The 21,601-nt window shown below is 52.9% G+C and overlaps 1 protein-coding gene and 1 long non-coding RNA gene across 2 annotated transcripts in view; both read right to left on the bottom strand.

The window, feature by feature from the left end:
• The window catches only part of MNT (MAX network transcriptional repressor), a 35,345-nt gene extending 19,598 nt beyond the window's left edge, over positions 1-15,747 (bottom strand). Inside the window, exons 1-5 of the mRNA XM_041482723.1 lie at positions 15,387-15,747; positions 14,692-15,234; positions 9,325-9,555; positions 2,308-2,860; positions 191-232 (exon numbers count right to left, since the gene is read on the bottom strand). Of these exons, the coding sequence (XP_041338657.1) occupies positions 191-232; positions 2,308-2,860; positions 9,325-9,555; positions 14,692-15,234; positions 15,387-15,747 (1,730 nt within the window). The remainder of the gene's footprint in view (positions 1-190; positions 233-2,307; positions 2,861-9,324; positions 9,556-14,691; positions 15,235-15,386) is intronic.
• Positions 15,748-16,011: 264 nt separating this feature from the next.
• The window catches only part of LOC121361852, a 29,186-nt gene continuing 23,596 nt past the window's right edge, over positions 16,012-21,601 (bottom strand). The window contains exon 4 of the long non-coding RNA XR_005956402.1: positions 16,012-16,915. This is a non-coding gene — a long non-coding RNA (uncharacterized LOC121361852). The remainder of the gene's footprint in view (positions 16,916-21,601) is intronic.

Raw genomic sequence — 21,601 nt, 5'->3', positions numbered from 1 at the left:
ATAAGAAAGCCAAGCAATACTGCAAGATTCAGTAAAAGTCACTAAGAATTTTATTCAGGTTATCTGTTTAAAAAACAAGCAAGCAAACAAACAAAAACCCACCAAAGCCAAACAAATATTGACAGACAATAGGCCAAAAAAAGGAGGGGAATTACAATTAAAAAACCCAAACCCCTGGCTTTCTACGCACCTGTTCTTCTCCAATTTATTATGTACTTCCCTGGTCCCAACCCTGTAACCCAAACAGAACAAAGATCAGCTCAGTGTCAGGTTGAAAACTCCTGCCTTGCACCTGTGCTTGCAGCAGTGTCTGTAGGTCAAGATGCAAAAGCAGCAGAAGTGTTCATAAATCACTGGTTTAACATCAAGTACATAATATTTCTGCCTATACTGTTTCAAGATAAACTCCATACTCTACATCAGAGCACAGAAGATACAAACAGGTGTGATGTGTGTGTATATGCAGGCATGGCTACTACCAACAACAGGGAAAGACACAAAGTATGAATTTTAAGTATTTGTAGAGACCCAGGGAGCCCAGATTCAGACCTGGCTCTGAGCTATGCCTACACTCCAGTGGGAGAAGGTTTGAGCAGCTCCAAATTCAGCGTAAGGGATTGGGCAGACACTTCCAACTGCTTTGGGTTTTCACTGTGTGTGAAACAACACAGCTGAGGATAAACATGGAATGAAGCAATACAGGAATTCTCCAGTCACTGCTCAAGGAAAAACCAGCGTGAGTTTCTGGTTTTGGGGTTTGAGTCCACCCACTCTCTGAATCAGAGGAATATTTTTAGGAAAAGCCAAACAAATACATGTTATCTCAGTTTTCCAGCTCAGTTTTTCAGTGATAAGGTACATTAGCAGATGTGGAGATTTCAAGTATCTTTCATACACTGTGCAAAATAATTATTTGCCTTTGACTGAAAATACAGGACATCGAGGTAATTCAATAAACTGTCACACATATTTGACAGCATTTTCCCATGAAACATTTACAGGCTGAAAAAGACATGTTTTTTGTGCTTATGGAGCAATTCTGGGGGGAGGCAGTGGCGATGCTGTGCTCCACACTGGCAGCACAGCCCCCACCTCCCAGGGCAAAGCTCAGTCTGGCAGCACAGCAGCAGCCTGTGGGTGCACTTGCAGCCACCCCACTGCCCCCAGCCCAGTGTGCAGCCTGCCCTGCAGAAACCTCCTCCACAGCTCCCTGAGCCCACACAATCAGTGATGGGCTCTCTTCATTAGTGCCCAGACTGACAGACCCTTCCAGCAGCAGACAGGCTCTGAAGATCTCAATCTGCTTAGAGGAATTACACTGGCATTTTACTGAAGCCTTTATCTTCACAAACTCCTGTCTGCATTACTTTCACCGTTTCTATGCATTTTGGGATCTGTACGTCCCAATGAACCCTTTTTCTGCCCACTGCACATCTCCACCAGTCCCCACGGCATTCCCACACCATCTCCAACACCCCTGCCAAGAGACAGGCCCTGCTGCAGGCAGCCAGGAGAACAGTCAGAGGCACAGCCAGCAGGGAACACTGAACAGATCCAGGTCACTTACGCTGCAGGAAAATTGAGGGGCCAAAGGAAACAGGTAAAACTGCTGCAAAGAAGGGAATTGTTTGGGAAGGGTTTGTTCTCCCAGTCCACAAGCAGTAATACCAGACTCCCTACTGGGATACTGTGGTCTGGAAACAACCACCTACAGAGATGGCAGGGTCTCCACCAGCCAAAGCCCTTAAGAACAAGCCAGGAAAACACTAACCTGGAGCAACATCAGAGCCACAAGTCCTGTCAGAGCGTGAGGGCAGACTAAATAGCCTTCAGCCCCTTCCAGCTGCAAGATTCTGAGCAAGCAAGAGGCCCTCAGCACTTGCAGCACTGAGAAACTGGTGATCTCTGTCCTCAGAATAACATCTCCCAGAGCCCATTCCAGTTTCAAGAGAGCTCCCACAAGCAGCAGCGCACTTTGATTTCCCTGACCAGTACAAGCAGTGATCTTTTGCCAAACATAACGCGAGACACCACTTGAGATCAGACGTGCAGGGCTGGGACTCGCTTCCTAACACAGTTCTGGCTTGCAAAAAAAAATCCTTATACAAAATCTTACAGTGTGGAGGGAAGGAGGAAAATAAAAACCCGTCAAGCCAAAAAGCCCTGCTCTCAGCAATTCAAAGACATTCAACATCCACAGCTCTTGGCATTTCTGACCCAACAACACTTTGCACAAGCAGGAGCCGCCCCAGAGAGACGCGGCTTTGCTTGTCCCTCCTGGACACGGACGCACACGCGTGCACTCACCCTCCAATTCTCTTCTTGAGCTCGATGGGTTTCATGTCGTCGGCCGGCGCCAGCTTCAGGGCGCCGAGCGGCGCGGGCGCGGCCGGGTGCTGCAGGGGCTGCAGGGGCTGCGGCACCACATGGTGCTGCGAGATGGCCAGCACCGGCGCCGCGTACGGCGGCAGCGGCTTGGGGCTGCCCGACGGCGGCGTGGCCGCCTTGCCATCCGGCAGCTGCGGCCGCTGGATCACCGGGGCCACCGAGGGCGCTTCCTTGGGCACGCTGGCAGCGCTCACGAGGGGCTGGTGGCGTTGCACGAGCGGCGGCGACAGCGCGGCCTGGGCTGCCTGCTGGGGGGAGCTGGTGACAACGGGGATGGGGATGACCGAGATGGGCGCTGCCAGGGGCGCGGGCGGCAGGGGCACCGGGCCCGGGGGGGAGATGGGCACCAGCAGCTCGCTCCGGGGCTCCTCTGGGGACAGGGTGCTGTTGGCCCGTGGCACGCTGGCCTTGCCCGCCTTCTTCTGCTCCTGCTCCCTCTCCAGGCACAGCTTCTCATGCTTCTCATTCTCCTCTGAAAGAGAAACATCCACAGTGAGCAACGGCGCTTCCCGACCTTCCCTGAGCAGCCTACAACCAGCAGGGGCAGGATCCCGAAGTTAAAACACCCTGGGTTTTATACTATCCTGAGTGAATCCCGGCTCAGCGGACACTGCACCGATACAAACACATCAGGGCACCTCTTTACTGCTGTGGATTTTAATCAAGCTCTTAAACTTGGCTTTGATGTGTGTATGTTCCTATATGTTTTCAGAACACCAGACAAAGTAAATGAAATCTGTGTGGCCCGACTAGCAAAATAAACCTCATCAAACGCAGCCCAGGGCTCTGGCTTTAATTGCGTGAACATGGCACAAACAAAATTTATTTATACAAGTCCTGTGGCGCCAGTGGCCCTGGCATCTAGACATTGCACAGCCTTAATCAAATATCTCCAAACCCACCATCCGTGAGGCTCAGCAGATCCAGCTCCTGACAACCTCTGAGGAGCTGCAATGAAAGGTGGTGCAGCAACTCCTTCACAGTAATATACAAATATTTGGAAAACAAAACCTTAATTTATCAAGGGAGGGATTAGAGGAAGGACATGGACAGTCAAGTGTTCTGTCTTATACAGTCACCAAAATCAGGTAATTCAGAGGAAGCTCTAAGAAGCATCCCAACAGAGCCTCTCCCAGGAGAAGCTTTGGCTTGTCTGAAACACTGGAGTCAGAGCATGTATTTAGGAAATTAGAGAGAAGAGCATGTATGCTGCCACCTGGAATTACCAGGTTATGTTCAATCCCCCAGTGATCTTCAAGACAATCTGTACTGAACACAACAAGTGGAGCAAGGGGAAAAGGGCCAGGGCACAGAGCTGCCCAGACCTGGCCATCCCCGAGGGGCCCTGCCACTACTGGGATACTTTCTAACCCATCTTTTGATTTTGAGAGGTACAGCGCAAAAGCTACAGAGAGCAAAAAACCCAACAAAACTCTTACTCCCGACTCTGAATGCCCTTTGGTACGTGTGACCGCACAGCAACAGCGACCCAGATCCAGTCGACACAATTTCCTGAAGTTCAGCTGCAGCAGCAGCCCAAACACAGCCCAACCTCCCTTGGAGAGCACGAGCCAGGTCAAGCAGCCAGCTGCCAAGGTAAACACTGTCCTGACCCACACCTGGAGAAACACCCTGTGCACCAGGCTCTAGCCCCGGGGCTGCAGCCCCACTCTGTGACCCTGCAGCACTCACAGCACCACCGCATGAAGTTCTGTCATCAGGAAGGGTTTCTCATCTATACAGAGCTCTTCCCAGGGCTGCCCGAGACTCAAATCCAAAGTTTTCATTCAACTTCTGCAGCACAAGTAGGGTGAGTGAGCAAAAGATCTGACTGACTCCAAAATAGGAGGGAGGTTGCTTAAGCAGCAGCTGAGCCTTAAAGCTGCATTTCTCTGTATCTTCTCAAAATATTTCAGAGTATTATCAACAGTTCCTTAAAGGAAGAAGCGAAGCAGCAGAGGGTGGCAAAAAACCCAGCAGGAATCCCCCGATCCAAACACAAATCTTAGCTACCAACAATTTCAGAGTGGTTCAGTTCAATGACATTAATAACTAATAAAGAAAAGCCCTTTGTCTGCAGATCTTTTGCTCCACTTTGCTGCTGGTTGGCAGCCAGAGCCAGTGCAATGGCCCTGGCACAGGGTGCATGAGGAAACCCAGCCCGAGGACCTGCTGACTCACGGTGCTCCCCGAGCACGTCCGGCCCCGGGGACAGAGCGCGGCCGAGGCTGAGCACACCGCCGTGCCAGGCTCACGGCAGGGCTCGGCCCCAGGGCAGGGCACAGCCCCACGGCAGGGAACAGCCCCAGGGCAGGGCTCAGCCCCACGGCAGGGAACAGCCCCACGGGCCCCACGGCAGGGCTCAGCCCCAGGGCAGGGCTCGGCCCCAGGGCAGGGAACAGCCCCACGGCAGGGCACGGCCCCACGGCTGCGCCCAGGCTGGGAGCAGGGAGCACCACAGCAGCCTTTAATGGCAAGCCGTGGCAGTGCCGGGGTCTGCTGAGCACAGCAGGACCTGCCCGGGCTGCTGGAGGTGACACGGCCACAGCGGAGCAAGCACCCAGCCAGGACACCCACATCTGCACTCACATCTGCACCCAGCCAGGACACCCACATCTGCACTCCCAGACCTGCACCCAGCCAGGACACCCACATCTGCACATCCAGACCTGCACACAGCCAGGACACCCAGACCTGCAGTGAGGGCAGCACCAGTGCAGGAGCCAACCTGGAACTCCTACAACCAGCTACACCCATCGGGAAGGGAGAGAACAGGGAAGCAAGGTTAAAGCAGGCATTACTGATCACAAGTTGCCTGTCACTAGGGACACTGTCAGCACCAAGAGTTTATCAAGGGCGTGTGCCTTTGCAGAGCCAAGCATCCCACTCTGCGTGTGCTCAGTGGAGAACGTCTCTCACTCCAGGAACAGCGAGGCAGTTCTGTGGTGTTGTTTTCTGAATGGTCTGAAGTGTTTTTCTGAATCATGCAATGCTTCTGGGAACTTATCCTGCACACTTTGAACTGCTACAGCCCTGGAGAGGAGTGCCTTGGGTGTCTCCCCCTCTGGTATGCAGCATGTCACCCGCAGGAGTCACTCCAGGCTGCTACCAGGAAGGTGCTGGGTACAGAAGAGTCTCCAGGTATTTACTACTCCAAAGGCTGCCCTGGGGGGGACAAGTCATGCCAAGAGGAAGGGCAGGCTGGAGCCTGGAGGCTGGATTCTGTTTCTGCAGGTCCCTGGCTCTGCAGGGGAGAACCAGGAAGGGGGAGATAAGAACAGTCAGCAGAACTGGAGCCCAGCAAAGCTCAGCATCAGCCAAGCAAGCTCTGAGTCACAGCAAATGCTGCTGACACCAGAGCTGCAGCACACAGCCACGGGCACTTCCAGGCCCAGGAACAAGCTTGCAAGACTGAGAACCCTCTAAAATCAGGACACTTTTCTGACTCCTTCTGAATTTTGGTTGACAACAGCACAAGCCCCACTTTTCTCTCCCATCTTAGTGAAAACTTCGCAGTTTGGTGCCCAGCCCTTGGCACCATTGTTTCTCCACCAGTACCACGGCAGACCAAAGATATGGCACTGCTTCCCAAAGCCCTCAGGGCTCCTTTCTGTACCCTCAGTACAGAGCTGATGGAGAGTCTCATTTCCACAGGAACTCCAGGACCATCATGTCACCAGGATGCCACTGTCACAGCCGCAGCATCGCACCTTGGCGGGCTGGAGGGATGCACAACTCCTGCTGTTCCTTTCCAGGGCATTTGGGATAAAGTGCAGGAAAGCACTGGCTCTGACAGGCCACATGGGCACCAATGGCCCATGCTGACTCTGCTCCACCATCCAAGGAGCCACACCTGGGCAACCAAGCAGGTGAGCTGTCCTACACAAGAGGAGCCTGTGCTTTTCACAGGGCATCAGCGTTTTTAAGAGACAAGGAGACAAACTAATGCACTCTGATAAAAAGCATGTATTTCTGTCAGCTGAACAGCTTCTGTGTCACAGTTCAGAGCAAGAAGTGGCGTGCTGACAGGCAGGACCCAACCCACCTGCTCCCATGCACATGAGGACACTGCTGTCCCTGCTTCTGGCCCAGGGACAGAGGCACACACTGCAGGAACAGTGAACCATGACATGCCTTAAATGTACAGGCTGGAAAAGAACAGTAAACATGAACTGACTTAATAAACAGTATCATAAACAGACTACGTATCCTTAAAACAGACCAAAAAGCCTACAAATCTGCCCTCAGAAGAAACTGGGAGACCCCACTTCATGCACTGCTGGCAAGTGCTCTGCAGGCTGCCTTGAGTGTACAGCTCGTGTGTTACACAGCCAGCAAGGGAGCACAGACAGGTGAAATGAGTTCAGTGAGTCATGGCAAAACTGGATCTGGCAGATAACAGCCAGCCTGTTAGGTAAGCATGTTTGCTCCAGGTAACATTCCTCGATCCTGTGACGAGAACAAGGCCCACTGCTGCACCTTCATCCCAGGGCTGCACCAGGGGCTGCTTCCACAGGCTGCTCACTCCAGCCAGCTTTCTTCTCAAGGAAACGAATGGAAATGTGCAGATTACCCTTTAGAACCCTATCTCCATACTTGAAAAGAAAGAAGAATCAAGGGTATCTGCCCATCAAAACAAGGAGTCACCACCATCACCTGAACTGGCTGCACCAAGCAGTTACCCCTGGAATCCCATGACAATTATCCTTGCCACCCCCAAAATTCAGACAAATTGCTGTGTCACAGAGCAAGGCTCTTCCTGAAGTCAAAGTCTAATTGCCACTATGGCACTATGGCACTGTTGTCCTCAGAACTGCAGTGCAGCTCTCCTGGAAGCCTCTGGAAACAGATAAACTCACACTGTGTGTTGGGAGGTGCTTTACCCTCCCCTGAAGGAAACCCAGCTGGGTGTGCTGCCTGTGGCAGCCAGAGAGGCCAAGGCTGAGGCCACACAGCACCCTGCTGGGACAAGCCAGCGGTGGCCAAAAAGCCCCACAAGGTTTCTGGAGATGCATCCCAACACCACACGGATGAGATCTGCTGAAAGACAACAGAGAGCACAGCACTGAGCCACTGCCCAGCCACGGACACTGGGTCAGAGCAGGTTCTCCTCCTCACCGCTGGCACAAGGAATTTGGCACCACGGCCAAAGGAAACCTTCCTGCCCACCACACACCATTAGCACTCCCAGGCAATTAGCGTGCCCAAATGGCAGGGAGGTGAGAGGGAAAAGCCCAGAACTGTGCTGCTGTGGGGTCACCGCCTGCGCTGGCACCACTCAGGAAAGGAATGGTGTGAATGAACTGTGCAGCATCGAGAGAGCAGCAAACACAAGCTGGACAGTCACAGATGAGTATCTCTGGGAAAAACCCTAAGAAAACAAGTATCAGTTACTTGCAATTATAAAGAAATTTGTTTTTCTTAGATCATGGAACATTCCTGGATTAACCTAAATTCAAAGAAATCAGCACCCTCTAATTCATGTCAAATGTCTCTGGAGCTTGCACACCACAGAGAGAGAAAGGACCCCAGGCTGTGAGTCTGTGCCCATGTGAAGAGTGCTACATGCCTGGGAGGCACATGCTTACAGCAAGAGGGTTACAGCAGCAGGCACTGCTGTAGCTGCAGACCCAGCAGCCCTTAGATGAGTTCAGCATATATTTTTTAATGCTGTTCCCAAAATGGATTGATTTTCAGGCCATACTGGACCCCCGGAGTTCCACAGTGTAACTGGGGGTATAATATAGACCATAACACTTTGCAGAACACAAGACTTCAAGGGAGAGGAGAGGAAGAACACAAGGCAAAGAAGCCAACCCAGTCCTAGTGTTCTCACTTATTACTTCCCAGTGCTTCCCAGCTGTTCCTCTGCTTGTGCACTCCCCTGACATCTTCCTGCCACCCAAAGGTCACTGCACGGCTCCTCCCTCCCGTGCCAGAGCCTTCCTGGTGTTCAGACTTCCCTGAAGTGGCCACGTTTGCAGTGACACCGCTGGCCCTGCCACCAGTCCAGCCCTCCCGTGTCTGTGTCCCCAGCAGCACCCAGAGCCTGGGGCATGCTCATGGTGGCAGCTCCAGCCTGCAGTGGGCTTCGTGTAACACCACATCCCCACCATCCCTGTGAGCTGAGAAACCTGCAGGGTGTCTTTTCTTCGCTGTCTTACCCTGCTCAGCAGTAATTCCTGCCTCAGAAGCTGTCCAGCACGACAAGCCAGGTCCCTGCTCTGTAACCCAGAGCACAGCTTGTGGGACCCACTCACGAGATGCTCGCACAGCGGGATGGCAGTGGGAGATGTGGATGGCAGTGGGATGGCAGTGGGAGCTGCGGATGGCAGTGGGAGCTGTCTCCCAGCAGCCAAAGACAAACCCGAAGCCCGCAGAGGGCGAGCCCCGGGTGTTTTACTGCTGCACCCTGAGCACGGCCACCACCTGTAAGCCCGGAGCCGGTACCACCGCAGGGCTGGCGGTGGCAAGGAGACCGTCAAGGGCTGGGAGGCAGCACCGGAGCTGTCACCAGCCGGCGGGGAGCGCAGAGCGGGCAGCCCCTGCCATCGCCAAACGCTGGGGTGTGCTCGGGGCTCGGGAATGCTCCCGGCCCCATCACCGCATCCCCCGTCTGCTGCGTGACTCATCACCGACACAATGGGCGGCGGCACAAAGCGCCGCTCCCGCAGCTCCGCCCGAGCCTCCGCGCCGGGGCCGCCGCGGGAGCGGGGCCGGCGTCGCCGTCCTGCAGCCACGCGCGGGCGGCAGCCCCCCCCCCCCGTGCCCTGACACCGCCCCGCCCGTCCCGAGTTTCCCCGGGCCGGATCCCCCCGGCAGCGCAAAGCCCGCGCCGCTGCCCCCCCAGCCCTGCCCGTGCCAGTGCCCGTGTAGCCCCGGCCGGCCGGGGCTGTCAGGCGCGGCCCCGCCAGGCGCGGGCGGGCGGTCACTCACCACGTGCGGTCTGCTGCTGCTGCGGCGCGCTGTCAGCGCGCGCGGGCCAATGGGCGCGCAGCACAACACGCGTGCTGCCCTCCACATGGGCGCCCCGCGCCGCCGCGCGCCTTAAAGGGGCCGCGCCCGCCGCGCCCCGCGCACGTGCGGGCCCGCCGCCCCCGCGGGGCCGCCCGGAGCGCGGGCCCGCCCCGCCCGCGCCGCCCCGGGCTCGCCCCGCCGGCCGCAGCGCTGGCGACAAGATGGCGGGTGGCAACAGAAACACAACAGGCGGGCGCTGGCGCGGCCCCGCTACTACGCGGCGGGCGGCGCCAAGACGTGGAGTGGAGCTCGGGGCGCCGCCCGGACGGGACGGGGCGCGCAGGGACGCGACGGCCGGCCCGGGGCGGGGACGCGCGGACACGGCCCCGCGGCGGAACCGCGTCAAACCCCCCGGAACGGGCCGCGGCCGCTGTGCCATCCGCGCCCCGCCGGCACCGCGCGGCCGCGGGATGGCCCCGGCCCCGCTGCGCCCCGCGGGGCTCCCCGGTTGTGTCCCGTCCCTGCAGAGCCTCCCGGGCTGTCCCGGGTCACCGGCTGCGGGCACGCGTGGCTCTGCGCGGAAGGGAAAAGCCGAACCCTTTCTATGGATAAAAGCAAGGCAAAGAGGGAGCCCGCTGGAAGGGGTCAGCCTCCGGTGCCCGGTTCCCGGAACGCCTCGCACCGGCTGCCCGCCGTTAACGGGAGCAGCGCTGCCCTGCGCACGGCCCCTTTGTCAGCAGCTTGTGAAACGAAACTGAACTTCCATTATCCGCAAGGAAATTTTCCATTCTAATTGACATTCTGTCTACCTCTGACTGACTGCTGGTTTTTGGCTGGGAAGCGATACTGAAGTAAAGGGAAAATAAACTGGTTAGAAAAACCAGTGCTTCTCACTGAAGGAATGGGATTAAAAAAAAAACCCAAAACCCACAGATTTTCATATGAGAATTTTCATTCTACCTACAAACATTAAGGAATTTACAAACCGCAAACTGCCCTGAGGAATGGCCACTGAAGGGGGCAAGCCCAGATCCTTGTGGGATGGGCTGTTCGGGTTTGTGGAGCCTGGGGCTGACTCGAGGTGCTCGTGTTTGCCCGAGCTGGGCGGTCAGGGCGATGCCCCATCCTTGCTCAGCGTGTGCTGCCGGCCTCATGCACTGCACGCTCGGCGGATCCTCCTCTGCAGATGCAAGCAGTCATTTCCTCCCGGGCTTTGCCGTGAACTCATCCCTGCGTTATCAGAATTCCTCAAACAGCAGTGAGGGTGGTGTCATCACACATGAGCAGAAGAGGCAGATAAAATACAGATGTAGGTGAAGCCTGGCCAGAAGAACTCACCTGGGGTAGCTTTGGGCAGGTGTAGCTCATGGAGGGACAAGCTCATTTCTCATCGAACTTGTCAGCTGCTTTCCAATCATCTCGCAAACGGCCTCGCCGGCTCCTCCCAGCTCCCGCAATGAATGGAGGAGTTTCACACCGGGAATGCCTCCAGTCGGCCAGCGCAGCTCCCCGGAGCTGTGTGCTGAGCTCAGCCTGTGGCAGCACCGCTGGAAGTCACACGGTGCTCGTGGCCCCAGGGAGCTCGGGAACACAGGGCTGCCTCCAGCTGACACCTCCCGGGCTCTTCCCTTTGTAGCCTGGACGTATTCAGGTGTATTTTGCATGTGCTGTGTGTGGCTGTGTTTGTCAGATTCAATAACCGGGTTGTCTGATCCCAGCAGAGGAGCCGGGCACAGCCCAGCCGCTGGCAAACGCAGCTGGAGAGCAGCAGGAGCTGGGACACCCACAGCCAGGGCTGGCTGTGCTGTGCCTGCTGCAGGGCTGCAGTGACAGGGTTAGACTGCTCATCTGGCACCTCAGAAGCTGGACATCCTGACAACAAGGTGACTTGGACTTCTGTCAGGGGGGAGCACACAGCAGTCCAAGCACTTTGCAGCCCGAGCTGCTGGTGTGGGCTGCAGTGCTGCAGACCAATCTGTGTATGCACGTGCAAAGTGCAGTGGTCTCCAGCCAGCTCTCTGTAATCCTACCGGCCATTTGTAGGAATTTCAGTAGGATTTGTAGGGTTTACAGTGCCCTTCTAGACGGACTGGGTTTGAAGAAGGAGTTGCTGCTCTGCCATCAGCCCTGCTGTACAAACTGCACCTCCTACCCAGCCCTGCCTGCAGCGCTGCAGCCCAGCCCAAGACCCCAGCCCTGCGCCCTGCAAGGCCTTCAGTGGGCAAGACAAAAATCCCAAACAAGACAACAAAAATGAGTCGTTAGAGGAGGTTATGGAGCGCACAAGAGGCAGTGCTCTGACTGACTGAGGATGCTTGAGTGAACACAGCTCTTGAAGGAAACGTTTTCAGGTGCCATACAATAGTTTTGTCCTGTGCTGGGTTAATGCTTTAGCAGGAGGCAAAACATTCCTTCTTCTGCCTGCTCACATCTTTTGCAACACTAATCTCCAAGGAGAGCTGTTTGTTTTGAAACCTTGAGCTCTGTGGGCTCTTGACTGCTAAGCTGGCTCCTAGCTTTGGCAGCTCACAGTAGAAATCAGCGTCATTAAACATTCATATCTGAGTGATGTTTCCTGATTAAATTTACTTATTGCAAGTTTTTGGACCTGGCTGACAGAGCAGCTTGTGTACACATCTAGAATCCATCAACTGTATATATTCATCTAGCTCTGGAAGGCTTTATGGAAGGGTTTTCACTGAATCATTTGACACTCTTACTGAGGACAGGGGTAAACCAGAGCACTTACATTATCTGGGCTGACTTTGTGAACACTTTAGGGACAGTGTTTAAAACTTTGCACGTGTGTTAGAAGCACCAAGAGGTCCAATTCTACTCCATTATGCTCCACTTGGGAAGAGCAGGCGCTGCCCCCACAGCCCTGCCAGACACAGACCCGAGGGGCTCAGGCACCAGGAGGCACAGAGGCTGGGTGTGAAGTCAGAGCTGTCCTTCCTGCCACTCTGCCCAGCCTCAGGGACTCCTCTCGGGGCTGAGCTGCTCCTCCTCACCTGGGCTGCTCCTGACAATGACCTGTGGCAGGAATCTCTTCCCAGGAAGAGAAGGCTCCTGTGGCTCCTGAGCAGGTGGCACTGCTGGAGCTGCCACATCCAGCTCTGCACTAGGGGAACAGGGCTCTCTCCAGTTTCCATCTGTGGTTTTAAAACTTTCAGTCGAATCCTTTGACTGATGTTTTTTTGATCTTCTCTAAATATTAGATGTAACTTACGAGAATTCAGACCTTTGGTCTCCTTATAAGCATATATAGTTTCCAAGGCGAGCCTTTTTACCTGTTTTGAGGGAATGCCCAGGGCATTTTATCTTATCTGTGTATTATTTCCTGTTTAGTCAGTCCTTTAGATCGCATTGGATGATACTCAGATGGCACAGATATTGATCTCTACTATGTTGTGGCTGTAGCTGAGCCTGAAGGAAATCACTCTGAAGCATTCTGGGTGGTGAATTTGGATAATACCTTAATCATGAAGCTGGGCTGTTGTAAATACTTTTCTTTGTTTCGAGAGTTATTGATGGCATTATATGGAGTTTGAATGGGCTTGGATTTACTTAGATAAAATGATGATGATATTCATCTATAGACAGTGCAGGAAGAAGCAGCAGTGTTTATGAGGCTCATCATCTTTCCTTATATCCACCCTTCTCCCCCCACAAAACTGACGAGATTTGAAAGGAGATGACAAATTTCCATTTGAGGATGATGCTGCCTTAAATGGCACAAGGCTCACCTCATACCCTGCAGATATCCTATACCAGGGATGTGATGGATGTTAAAACTGCTTCAGCTGGGCAGACCTGGAAGAATAACTGCAACAGTGCTGCAGATCTGACAATCTCCTTCCTGCTCCTCTGCTTGTTTCCTTTCTGGCTGTGCAGCAAACAGCTTCTCTGTGCTCACGCCATCCGTGACCGGCAGGGAGTTTAGCTTTCTGGCAGTATTCATCTCTGTGACTTTTCCCAAGCTCAGAAATTACTCTCACTAATTTCCTGACTTTTCTGAGGTCACACAAGCCCTGAGAGCTGGTGGCTGTGCAGGGACTGAGCTCTGTGTTTGCACCCTGGGCTGAAAACTCTCAGCATCCATCTGCTGCAGCTGGGCTCCACCACTCAGCTTCCAGCACATGGGAATTCTGCTCTTCCCTCACTCTGAATAAGCAACTTTTCAGTTCAGGCATCTGAATAATCTGTCTGGAGTCGCTGGAATATGTGACTGCCTGAAGTTTTCTCTCCCGCTTAAATACTTTGTTGCTCAGGGCCTAAATTATGACTGAACATAAATGATTAAATGAGTGTTAATTCTCCCTTTTCAGACTTCACACCAAATAAGAAATCACCCCCAACTGTGCTCACATGAAAGCAGGAGTTTATCTCAATATTTTAATTTTGAAATTCAAGCGCCAAACACAGAAAAACCCACAAGGGTGAAAATAATTAGTGCTGTTTCTTACTGAACCATTCTGACTTTCTCTATAATCCTTTTATTTAGGGCTTTAATTATGAATAAATTCTTATTGTAAATATTTTATCATGGAGAGTGGTTAAACAGGACATGTGTGATGAACAGGTCTCACACAGATCTGCTGATATGGCTTGAAACTCACCCATTCCTCCCACAGCAGCACCTGACATGCACCCTGGGGCAGGGCTGACGCCGGATTCACGGGGCCTCAGACACTCCCCAGGTTCCTCCTGGTTTTACCCAGTAATCCCTGCACTGGCCCACGAGCTTCAGCATGACATAAGGACAGTTTATGTTATGCCAATAACATGTAATTGATAATATTTCTACTATAACAGCACATACTGCTTCAGGTGAGCTCAGGGGAAGCCGCAAACCCTCACTGGGCTCCTGGAGCTCACACCTGGGGCTGGCTTTTCCTGGTCTGGTGCATCCTGTGGTCTTCACCTGTGCAATCTGAGCAGGCCCAGTTTGAGCCGGGGCAGTGCCAGATGTGCCTCTCTCAGCAGGTAAGAACCTGACCTTGTGTGGGGAAACTCTGAATGCAGAACCTGCTGCTGAGCTGCTGAGGAGCAGGGGGAGGGAAAGGCCCATCCAAAGTCCACAGGCTGCGTGCTGAGGTGTCCCAGGTCTGGAGCGATGGCTGACGGAGTCACACACACACACACACACACTCTGCTGCAAATATGGTCTGTGGCTAAAATACCTGCTTGAAATGATGGAATTTAACCTACAGAATACACAGAGAAGCAACTCTTCTCCCCTGAGGACTGGAACGGGCTCTGCGTCCCTTGGAGTCACTTTTGACTGCATTTAAAGCCCTGCCAGGTGATGCGCTCTGGAGACGACAGCTACCGAGCGATTTTGACCTGACCGCGTTCTTCTGCGTGAATGAACCGCCGCGACAGCGCTGGGCGCGCTGCGAGCCCCGGTGCAGCCCCGGGGCAGCGCTGAGAGCCCCGGTGCAGCCGATGAGAGCCCCGGTGCCGCCACGGGGCACCGCTGAGAGCCCCGGGGCAGCGCTGAGAGCCCCGGGACAGTGCTGAGAGCCCCGGGGCAGCGCTGAGAGCCCCGGGGCAGCGCTGCGCCCCGGTTCCCGAGCCGCTCTCCGGGGCTGCCGCTCTCCGGCTCCGGCACCGAGCCCGGGGCCGCCTGGCACTCCCGGCAGCCGCCGGCAGAGGGAGCCCCGCGCAGCCGCATCCCGCAGCGATCCCGCAGCGATCCTGCAATGATCCCGCAGAGATCCCGCAATGATCCCGCAGAGATCCCGTACCAGCCCTGGCAGAGATCCCCCAGAGATCCTGCAATGATCCTGCAATGATCCCGCAGCGATCCCGGCAGAGATCCCGCAAAGATCCCGCAGAGATCCCGCAGAGATCCCACAGCGATCCCGCAGAGATCCCGCACCAGCCCTGGCAGAGATCCCGCAGAGATCCTGCAATGATCCTGCAATGATCCCGCAGCGATCCCGGCAGAAATCCCGCAGAGATCCCGGCAGTGATCCCGCAGCGATCCCGCAGAGATCCCACAGCGATCCCGCAGAGATCCCGCAGAGATCCCGTACCAGCCCCGGCAGAGATCCCGCAGTGATCCCGCAGAGATCCTGCAATGATCCCGCAGCGATCCCGCCCCTCCCCGGGGCTCAGCCTTCTGCTGGCTGGGAGCTGGCGGTGCCGGGGAGGCCGTGGCCGGGCCGGGGCAGCGGCACTCGGGCCGGGATAGCGGCACTCGGGCCGGGATAGCGGCACTCGGGCCGGGATAGCGGCACTCGGGCCGGGATAGCGGCACTCGGGCCGGGGCAGCGCTCGGCAGCCGCCAGCTGCTCTCCAGGGAGGCTGCGACCTCCGAGCGTGACCTCCGAGGGACGCAGGGACTGGGCTACAGAAAACAGGAGGAAAAATATTTGCTGCTCCCTGCGAGTTCATTTAAATTGAGGACTCAGCAAAAGAACACTTAATAGATGTTTCTTGCCTTTGATGACTTGACCAAAGCTGACCCAGTGCAAGGGAAAAATGGACACGTTCTGCTCTATTTGCTGCAGTCAGTAAAGATGCAGAATATTAAAAATAAAGTGAAGTTAGAAAAATTACAAACTTATCAATGTTTGAACACGGCTTAAACCCACACAGGAGTGTATTAAGCTCTTCAGAGACAGTCTCTGCACAAGGACAGTGCAAACACCAGCTTAATTCTGTGCCAACATCCACTTTTATTTTTAAATGTATTCTACAATATACATGTGAAAAATAGAAGTGCTTGAATGGCACAAGCCAATTCAATTTGATAAGAGGTCTGAAAAAGGGTTTTATTTAGATATATGATAAACAGCTTCATGGTTCATAAAAAGACAATCTTCCTTTTGCTGTTTCTGTGTACTCATGCTTGTATCAAACAATTGGATATCGTTATATATGGCCATGTTAAAATGGAATGATAGCAAAAGCACGTTTTAAGGAACAGTAGCTCTAAAAATCATGCTTTGTGCTTGCAGTGGGATAACACTCCTGGACACTTTAAAATAAAGCCTCAGTAACAAAATGATGATAGAAATGACCTGCCTTTTTAAGAGCAGATACTAAAATGTAAGAGAATTGATAGTTTGGCTGTATCCTACCACAGTTGTCAGTGTCTGCTCTGGGAAGGGCCAGGGCTGTCACAGCCACAGTCTGGTTTGGGAGGCAATGTGCACATAAATTATTCAGCACTCTCAAATCTAAAAATCAATGTGGTATGCTGTGTAATCCAGCTTAATGTAACAGCCAGAAAACCCATTTATGAGCAATTTTAGAACAGGCTTTCCCACAAAACCTCAAGGCTGCAGTAGCAACAGGGAACAAGAGGGAGGCTGTGCCCCTGCATGTTATGCACAGGTACCACATGCCATTCTGCAGGTGACAGCAGAGAGCTGCCTGCATCCCGAGCTCCCCTCGCAGGGCAATGAACAAGGAGCTCTGTGTCAAACGGTGACAAAGTGTTATCTTTTACACTGTTCTTGCTCCCTGGAGTAGCAGTACATGCAGCTGGAGCCCTCACACACCTTGCAGTCGTTCAGAGGCCCAGGGGCTGCACCTCCACGACCGATGTACGTGGCAGCTGTGCACAAACAAACAGACACCAACAGTAAATTCATTTACATTCCCTCCAGCACCATGCACTCTATGAGGCCTTCAATAATTAATACTCTAGCTTATGATGTACCTTTCACCCCAGGATCTCAAAGCACTCTGCAGCGTGTGAGGATGGATTTTTATTTTGCTGGAGTAAATAGGGTAGAGAAAGATTAACTGATTGACCAAGGTCATGCTGCGTTAACGTTTTATTTCTGCTCTAGCTTTTAACTGGATAGCTGCTGTGACCTTGGAAAGCTGGAAGAAAACTGCATTTTAAAGCTAACAACGTCAGGATAATCTCCCCTAAAGTGTACCATATGTTTGTGATTAGGCAAAAGAAAAAGCATCAGAAGAATTGCTGGTCGTGCGGGTGTTCGCAGTGCTCTCCAGGGTATAATAGCTGGGAATTTCAGTGGAGCCTGAGAGAAGTGGATGCAAAGCTCCCCTCCATTTCAAGGAAAAATGGTTACCCAGCATCCCTGGGCTCTGCTGGAAAATCGAGCTTGGTTATGCAGGAAAGTTTCTCAGTTAGAAAAGCTGGGGTGACGAGGTGCTCAGGAACCAACATGTTCTGCTCTGCCTGGCTCCACGCTCCGCACACTCCTCCCACTGAGCCGTGCTCTCGCCGGCTCTGATTCCCCCTACAAGAACTAACCTCAGCAGTATCTCTTTTGGGCCTCTCTGGTAATTTTATCCCATCAGCACTCACAAGCTCACTGAGGGTGTGTGCTCTGGGCTACCCATGGCACAGGCACGTGCTGGGAGCCAGCACGCTGCCCTCCTGCGTGGCTCTGTTCCTGTGCAGCACCAGCCTGACTGTCCCGGGGCTCCAGCTGGGCTGTCATCCTCTTGTAATGAAGATAAACTTAACTCATTGCCAGTGTATTCTCAAGGGGACGAGGATGTTGTCACATTCGACTGTCTTTTCTTACGGCCCTAAATTGATGCTGCGAAGTCACACCAGCCACAAGCCCTGACCAGCAGCCCTCAGACAAGAGCTTTGGGCTGCAGGAAAGGAGCCACTTGACTTGGCACAGAAAGAAAACAATTTTTTTCTTCACGGCTCCCTCAGAAGTGAGTCAGTAGGCCTGACGAACAGCAAACACAAGTTGCCATAGAAACTCGCATGCCTTCCACCAGGCGGAGAAACAAATGTAGGCCAATATTTCTGCTTAGCTGGCTCCTGCTCGGGCTGCTCCTGCCCGCTGCGGCCAGGGCTCCATCGGCAGCTTGCAGCTTTGTGCCCCCAGCTGCACCAGACCCTTTCCCCACCACCTCGGGAGTGCACACACGTGGGCCCACACAGGGACAGGACAGGGCCAGGGGCACAGAGCCGCCGAGCCAGCCCAGGCTGTGGCTGGCAGACCCCACACGGGAGCCCACTGACCAGAGCAGCAGTGGGAAGAGCCCGGGCACCGCAGCCCAAGCCTGCCCAAGCAGCAGCACCTTCCCCAGCCTTCTGCTGGGAGCCTGGCAGGGAGGGCTGGAGGAACAGTGCCTTTGAAACGGAGTGTTTGTGCTGGATTATTCCAGCCACCTTTGATTTAAATATACTCCTGCTTCTCATCTGTAAAAGGGTGAGCCCGCAGTGGGGTGCAAAGGCGTGCAGGTCATCCATGTGTGCAGAACCCTCTGGGATTCCAGAAGAGCAGTGGTTATGTCACATGTGCAATCTCTACTGAACCAGCCTTTGCTTTATTGTGTTCCCTGATCACATGCTATTCTTGGGCTTCACTTTTAATTGCACCACAGGGCAAGTTGCTTTCCTTCTTCCCTTGCTTCTTTGATTTTGGATTACATTTTTTTGTAGATTGCCCAGTGGCCTCCTGGATATTCAGCGGGCTGTTATACAGGAACTGGACTGTAAATAAACGCAATCTAACAAGAGGAAGAAAGACCACTTTCATCCTATTTTTACTGCAATTTTTTGTGACACACTTCTAAGGAAAAAAAACCCCTACACAAAATAGACCTTTGAAACTGCGTTTGGGCACGGGTTAGTGTAAAGCCAGTACTCAGCTTTGCCCACTGGATAGAATCCTCCACCAGGTTCCTGGAGCCCAGGATAACCCAGCCATGAGAGAACAGACAGCCCCACGCCCTGTGCCAAGCGCTGGTTCCATCGGGGCCGTTAAAGGAATGTGACCAAAATGACGGAGAAAGCCTTTTCCTCCAGAGCAGAGCCCAAACCCAGACACCATCATGGAGAGGGTATTTGTCAGCTCAGCTCAGTGGTCTCCAGAAATGTATAATCAGGTTTAATAATTTAATAATTTAAAAGAGCTGCTTGTGGTTAATGAATGGGCTCCGGATCTTGACAGCTGGAGAGACAGGTGGTGGGTGGTAACACCTCTCTTCTGAAAGGGCTTTGCTTTGAGGGCAGAAGGGAGCATCTCAGTTTGTAAGTGATCTATGCTGTTTGGGCAGTGATGTGACTGTTAGGTTTAATATAATTTCAGGTCTCTCCAGGTAAAGAGAGTTTAATGCAATTATCTACTGACTGTGAATGAAGACATACCCATAACACCCAAATTCCTACAATACATTTACTTTAAGACATCTTAGCAGGAAAAGGTTTCTTTTTGCTGTAAAATATTGAGTGAAAGAAAAACGAAGAACGAATGGAACTGTTTTACTCTTTAAAAATGGCTGGAGAGGGTCCAGCCACACTTCTCCCAAGCTGCTGGACTCCAGCAGCCCCCATGCCCAGCAGCCTGTCCTACCTAGGCAGCCCCTCAGTGCTGCCAGGGCTTCTGCAGAGCTCCAGAGGACATGAGGAACTGCTCCCAGAGTGACACCTGGCCTTACTCCTGGGTCTGCTCTGGCTCAAGGCCACACCCTTCTCTGTTTACTCTGACACCACTTGTTTGAGGCTGTTTGGTATTTTCTACCTTGAAAGCTTGTTTTCCATGACAAGATCTGCCTGTTTCAGTGGTGACACTAATGTCCCCCCTGTTTTTTAATAGTTACTGTAACACAGCTAGCTAATAATCACTGGGTTTATTTTAGATACCTGCTTTGGGAGAGCAAGAGTCAGTAAAACTTATTTTACAGCTAAAAATCCCTTCATGAGTTTAATGAAAATAGAACAAAATTCAAGAGAAACTTTGCGATGTTTCCACAGGGGAAGTGAGAGTCTAATTCTGTGGCTGCCACTGCTGGATTCAGTATGTGGGGCACTTCCCGCTGGGAAGGAACGAGTGAGATAGTGTAGAGTTAAAAAAATCAAAGTCCTAAACTTACATGAGAATGAGAACTTGGGACTGTGCTAAAACTCGACAATAATTTCTAGAAGGTGAAAAGCTGGCAAACAGCAAACCTAACTCTGCAAACAGGATCACTGGGTGAGCTGCTGCCCCAGCTCACAGCTGCCTTCAGTCCCCGTGTGTTGGCTGGAGCATGCTGACACTCAGCCTCAGAAACGAAGTTTGCCCTTTGGAAAGTACCAAAAAATCTTTAAAGGTATGTAAATCATGCAGAATTGCAACTGAAAAATCCTTCATTTAGAAGGAAAGCACATCCTTCTCTTTGTGGATTAAAAGGCAGGAGGGAGGTGATCCCTGAGAGCACTGGCTCCAGCTGAGCAGAGCCAGGACTGCCACCCCGAGCTAAAGCCAGGGCTGTGCCTGCTCCCAAAGCTGAGGCAGACCTTGATTATTTCACTGCTTCCCACTATGGCCCAAGAAAAAAGAAATTTAAGGTAACAAGTGGGTATCCTCTCTCTATCTCGATCTCTCTGCTTACAACAATGATTATTTCTCACTGAAATAACCTATGAAGTTCAAAGATATATGTTTGACTAGAAGATTTCAGTTTTTGTAAGAGCAGATGTAGAAAGCATCAGTATTCATACACTGGATTTGTGCCCACTTGAAAGGAAGAGTCTAAAAGAACCACAGCAGAAATTTTATGTTCAGGAATAAGAAGCAGGTAACCAAGTTCTCAGTATGTTGAATTTAAATGTTTCTCTCCACACTGAAGTTACTGGAGCTCCCTTGTACAGAGCTTTACATGTTGAAAGGAAGGGAGTTAATTGGTGAGTGATCAAAGATTTCTGCCTGGTAATTTACAATCATTCCAGGGCAGGATTCCTGTGGAGAGGAAAAGCAGGCATCAGTAGGATGCTAAATGATGAAAGGCTCCTATGGAGGCAGTTATATATTCACCCAAATCTCCTGTAAAAATGCAGCAATCTCCTAAGAATTATAAATTTGCTTTTCTGCAGAGGAGCCTCAGGGTCAGCTCTGTACATCCTCTACCACAAAAATGGAGAGTAACAAAGACTTCTCCCTCCTTTCTGCACTTCCAGTGCCAGCCATCACGTCTCCTTTCCATGCCTGGGTTTTCGAGCCCCTGTGCTTGCCATTACCACGTGAGGGATTTTAATAGCACGAGTTGCATGAGTAAAACTACTTGTATATAGCAACCTGCAAAGACCCACCACTGCCCTCAGAGCCCTCCCATCCCTAGACATACTGCCTTGGTCACCAGCCTGCACAAGGATGGAAACACTGCTCCTTGGGAAGCACTTGGTGATTTTCCCCCCGGCCAGGCTGGCTGGTGCTCCCACACGGAATGGAGGGACAGGAGGGGAGGGGAGGCTGCTGCCAGCAGCTGGGAGCTGCAGGATTCAGGGGGGCTCTGGGCTTTCTGCACCCAAGGGTGAGCT

The sequence above is a fragment of the Pyrgilauda ruficollis genome, unplaced genomic scaffold, assembly GCF_017590135.1.
Source record: "Pyrgilauda ruficollis isolate IOZ18807 unplaced genomic scaffold, ASM1759013v1 scaffold59, whole genome shotgun sequence".
Lineage (NCBI taxonomy): Eukaryota > Metazoa > Chordata > Aves > Passeriformes > Passeridae > Pyrgilauda > Pyrgilauda ruficollis.
This window is presented reverse-complemented; position numbering and strand designations above follow the sequence as displayed.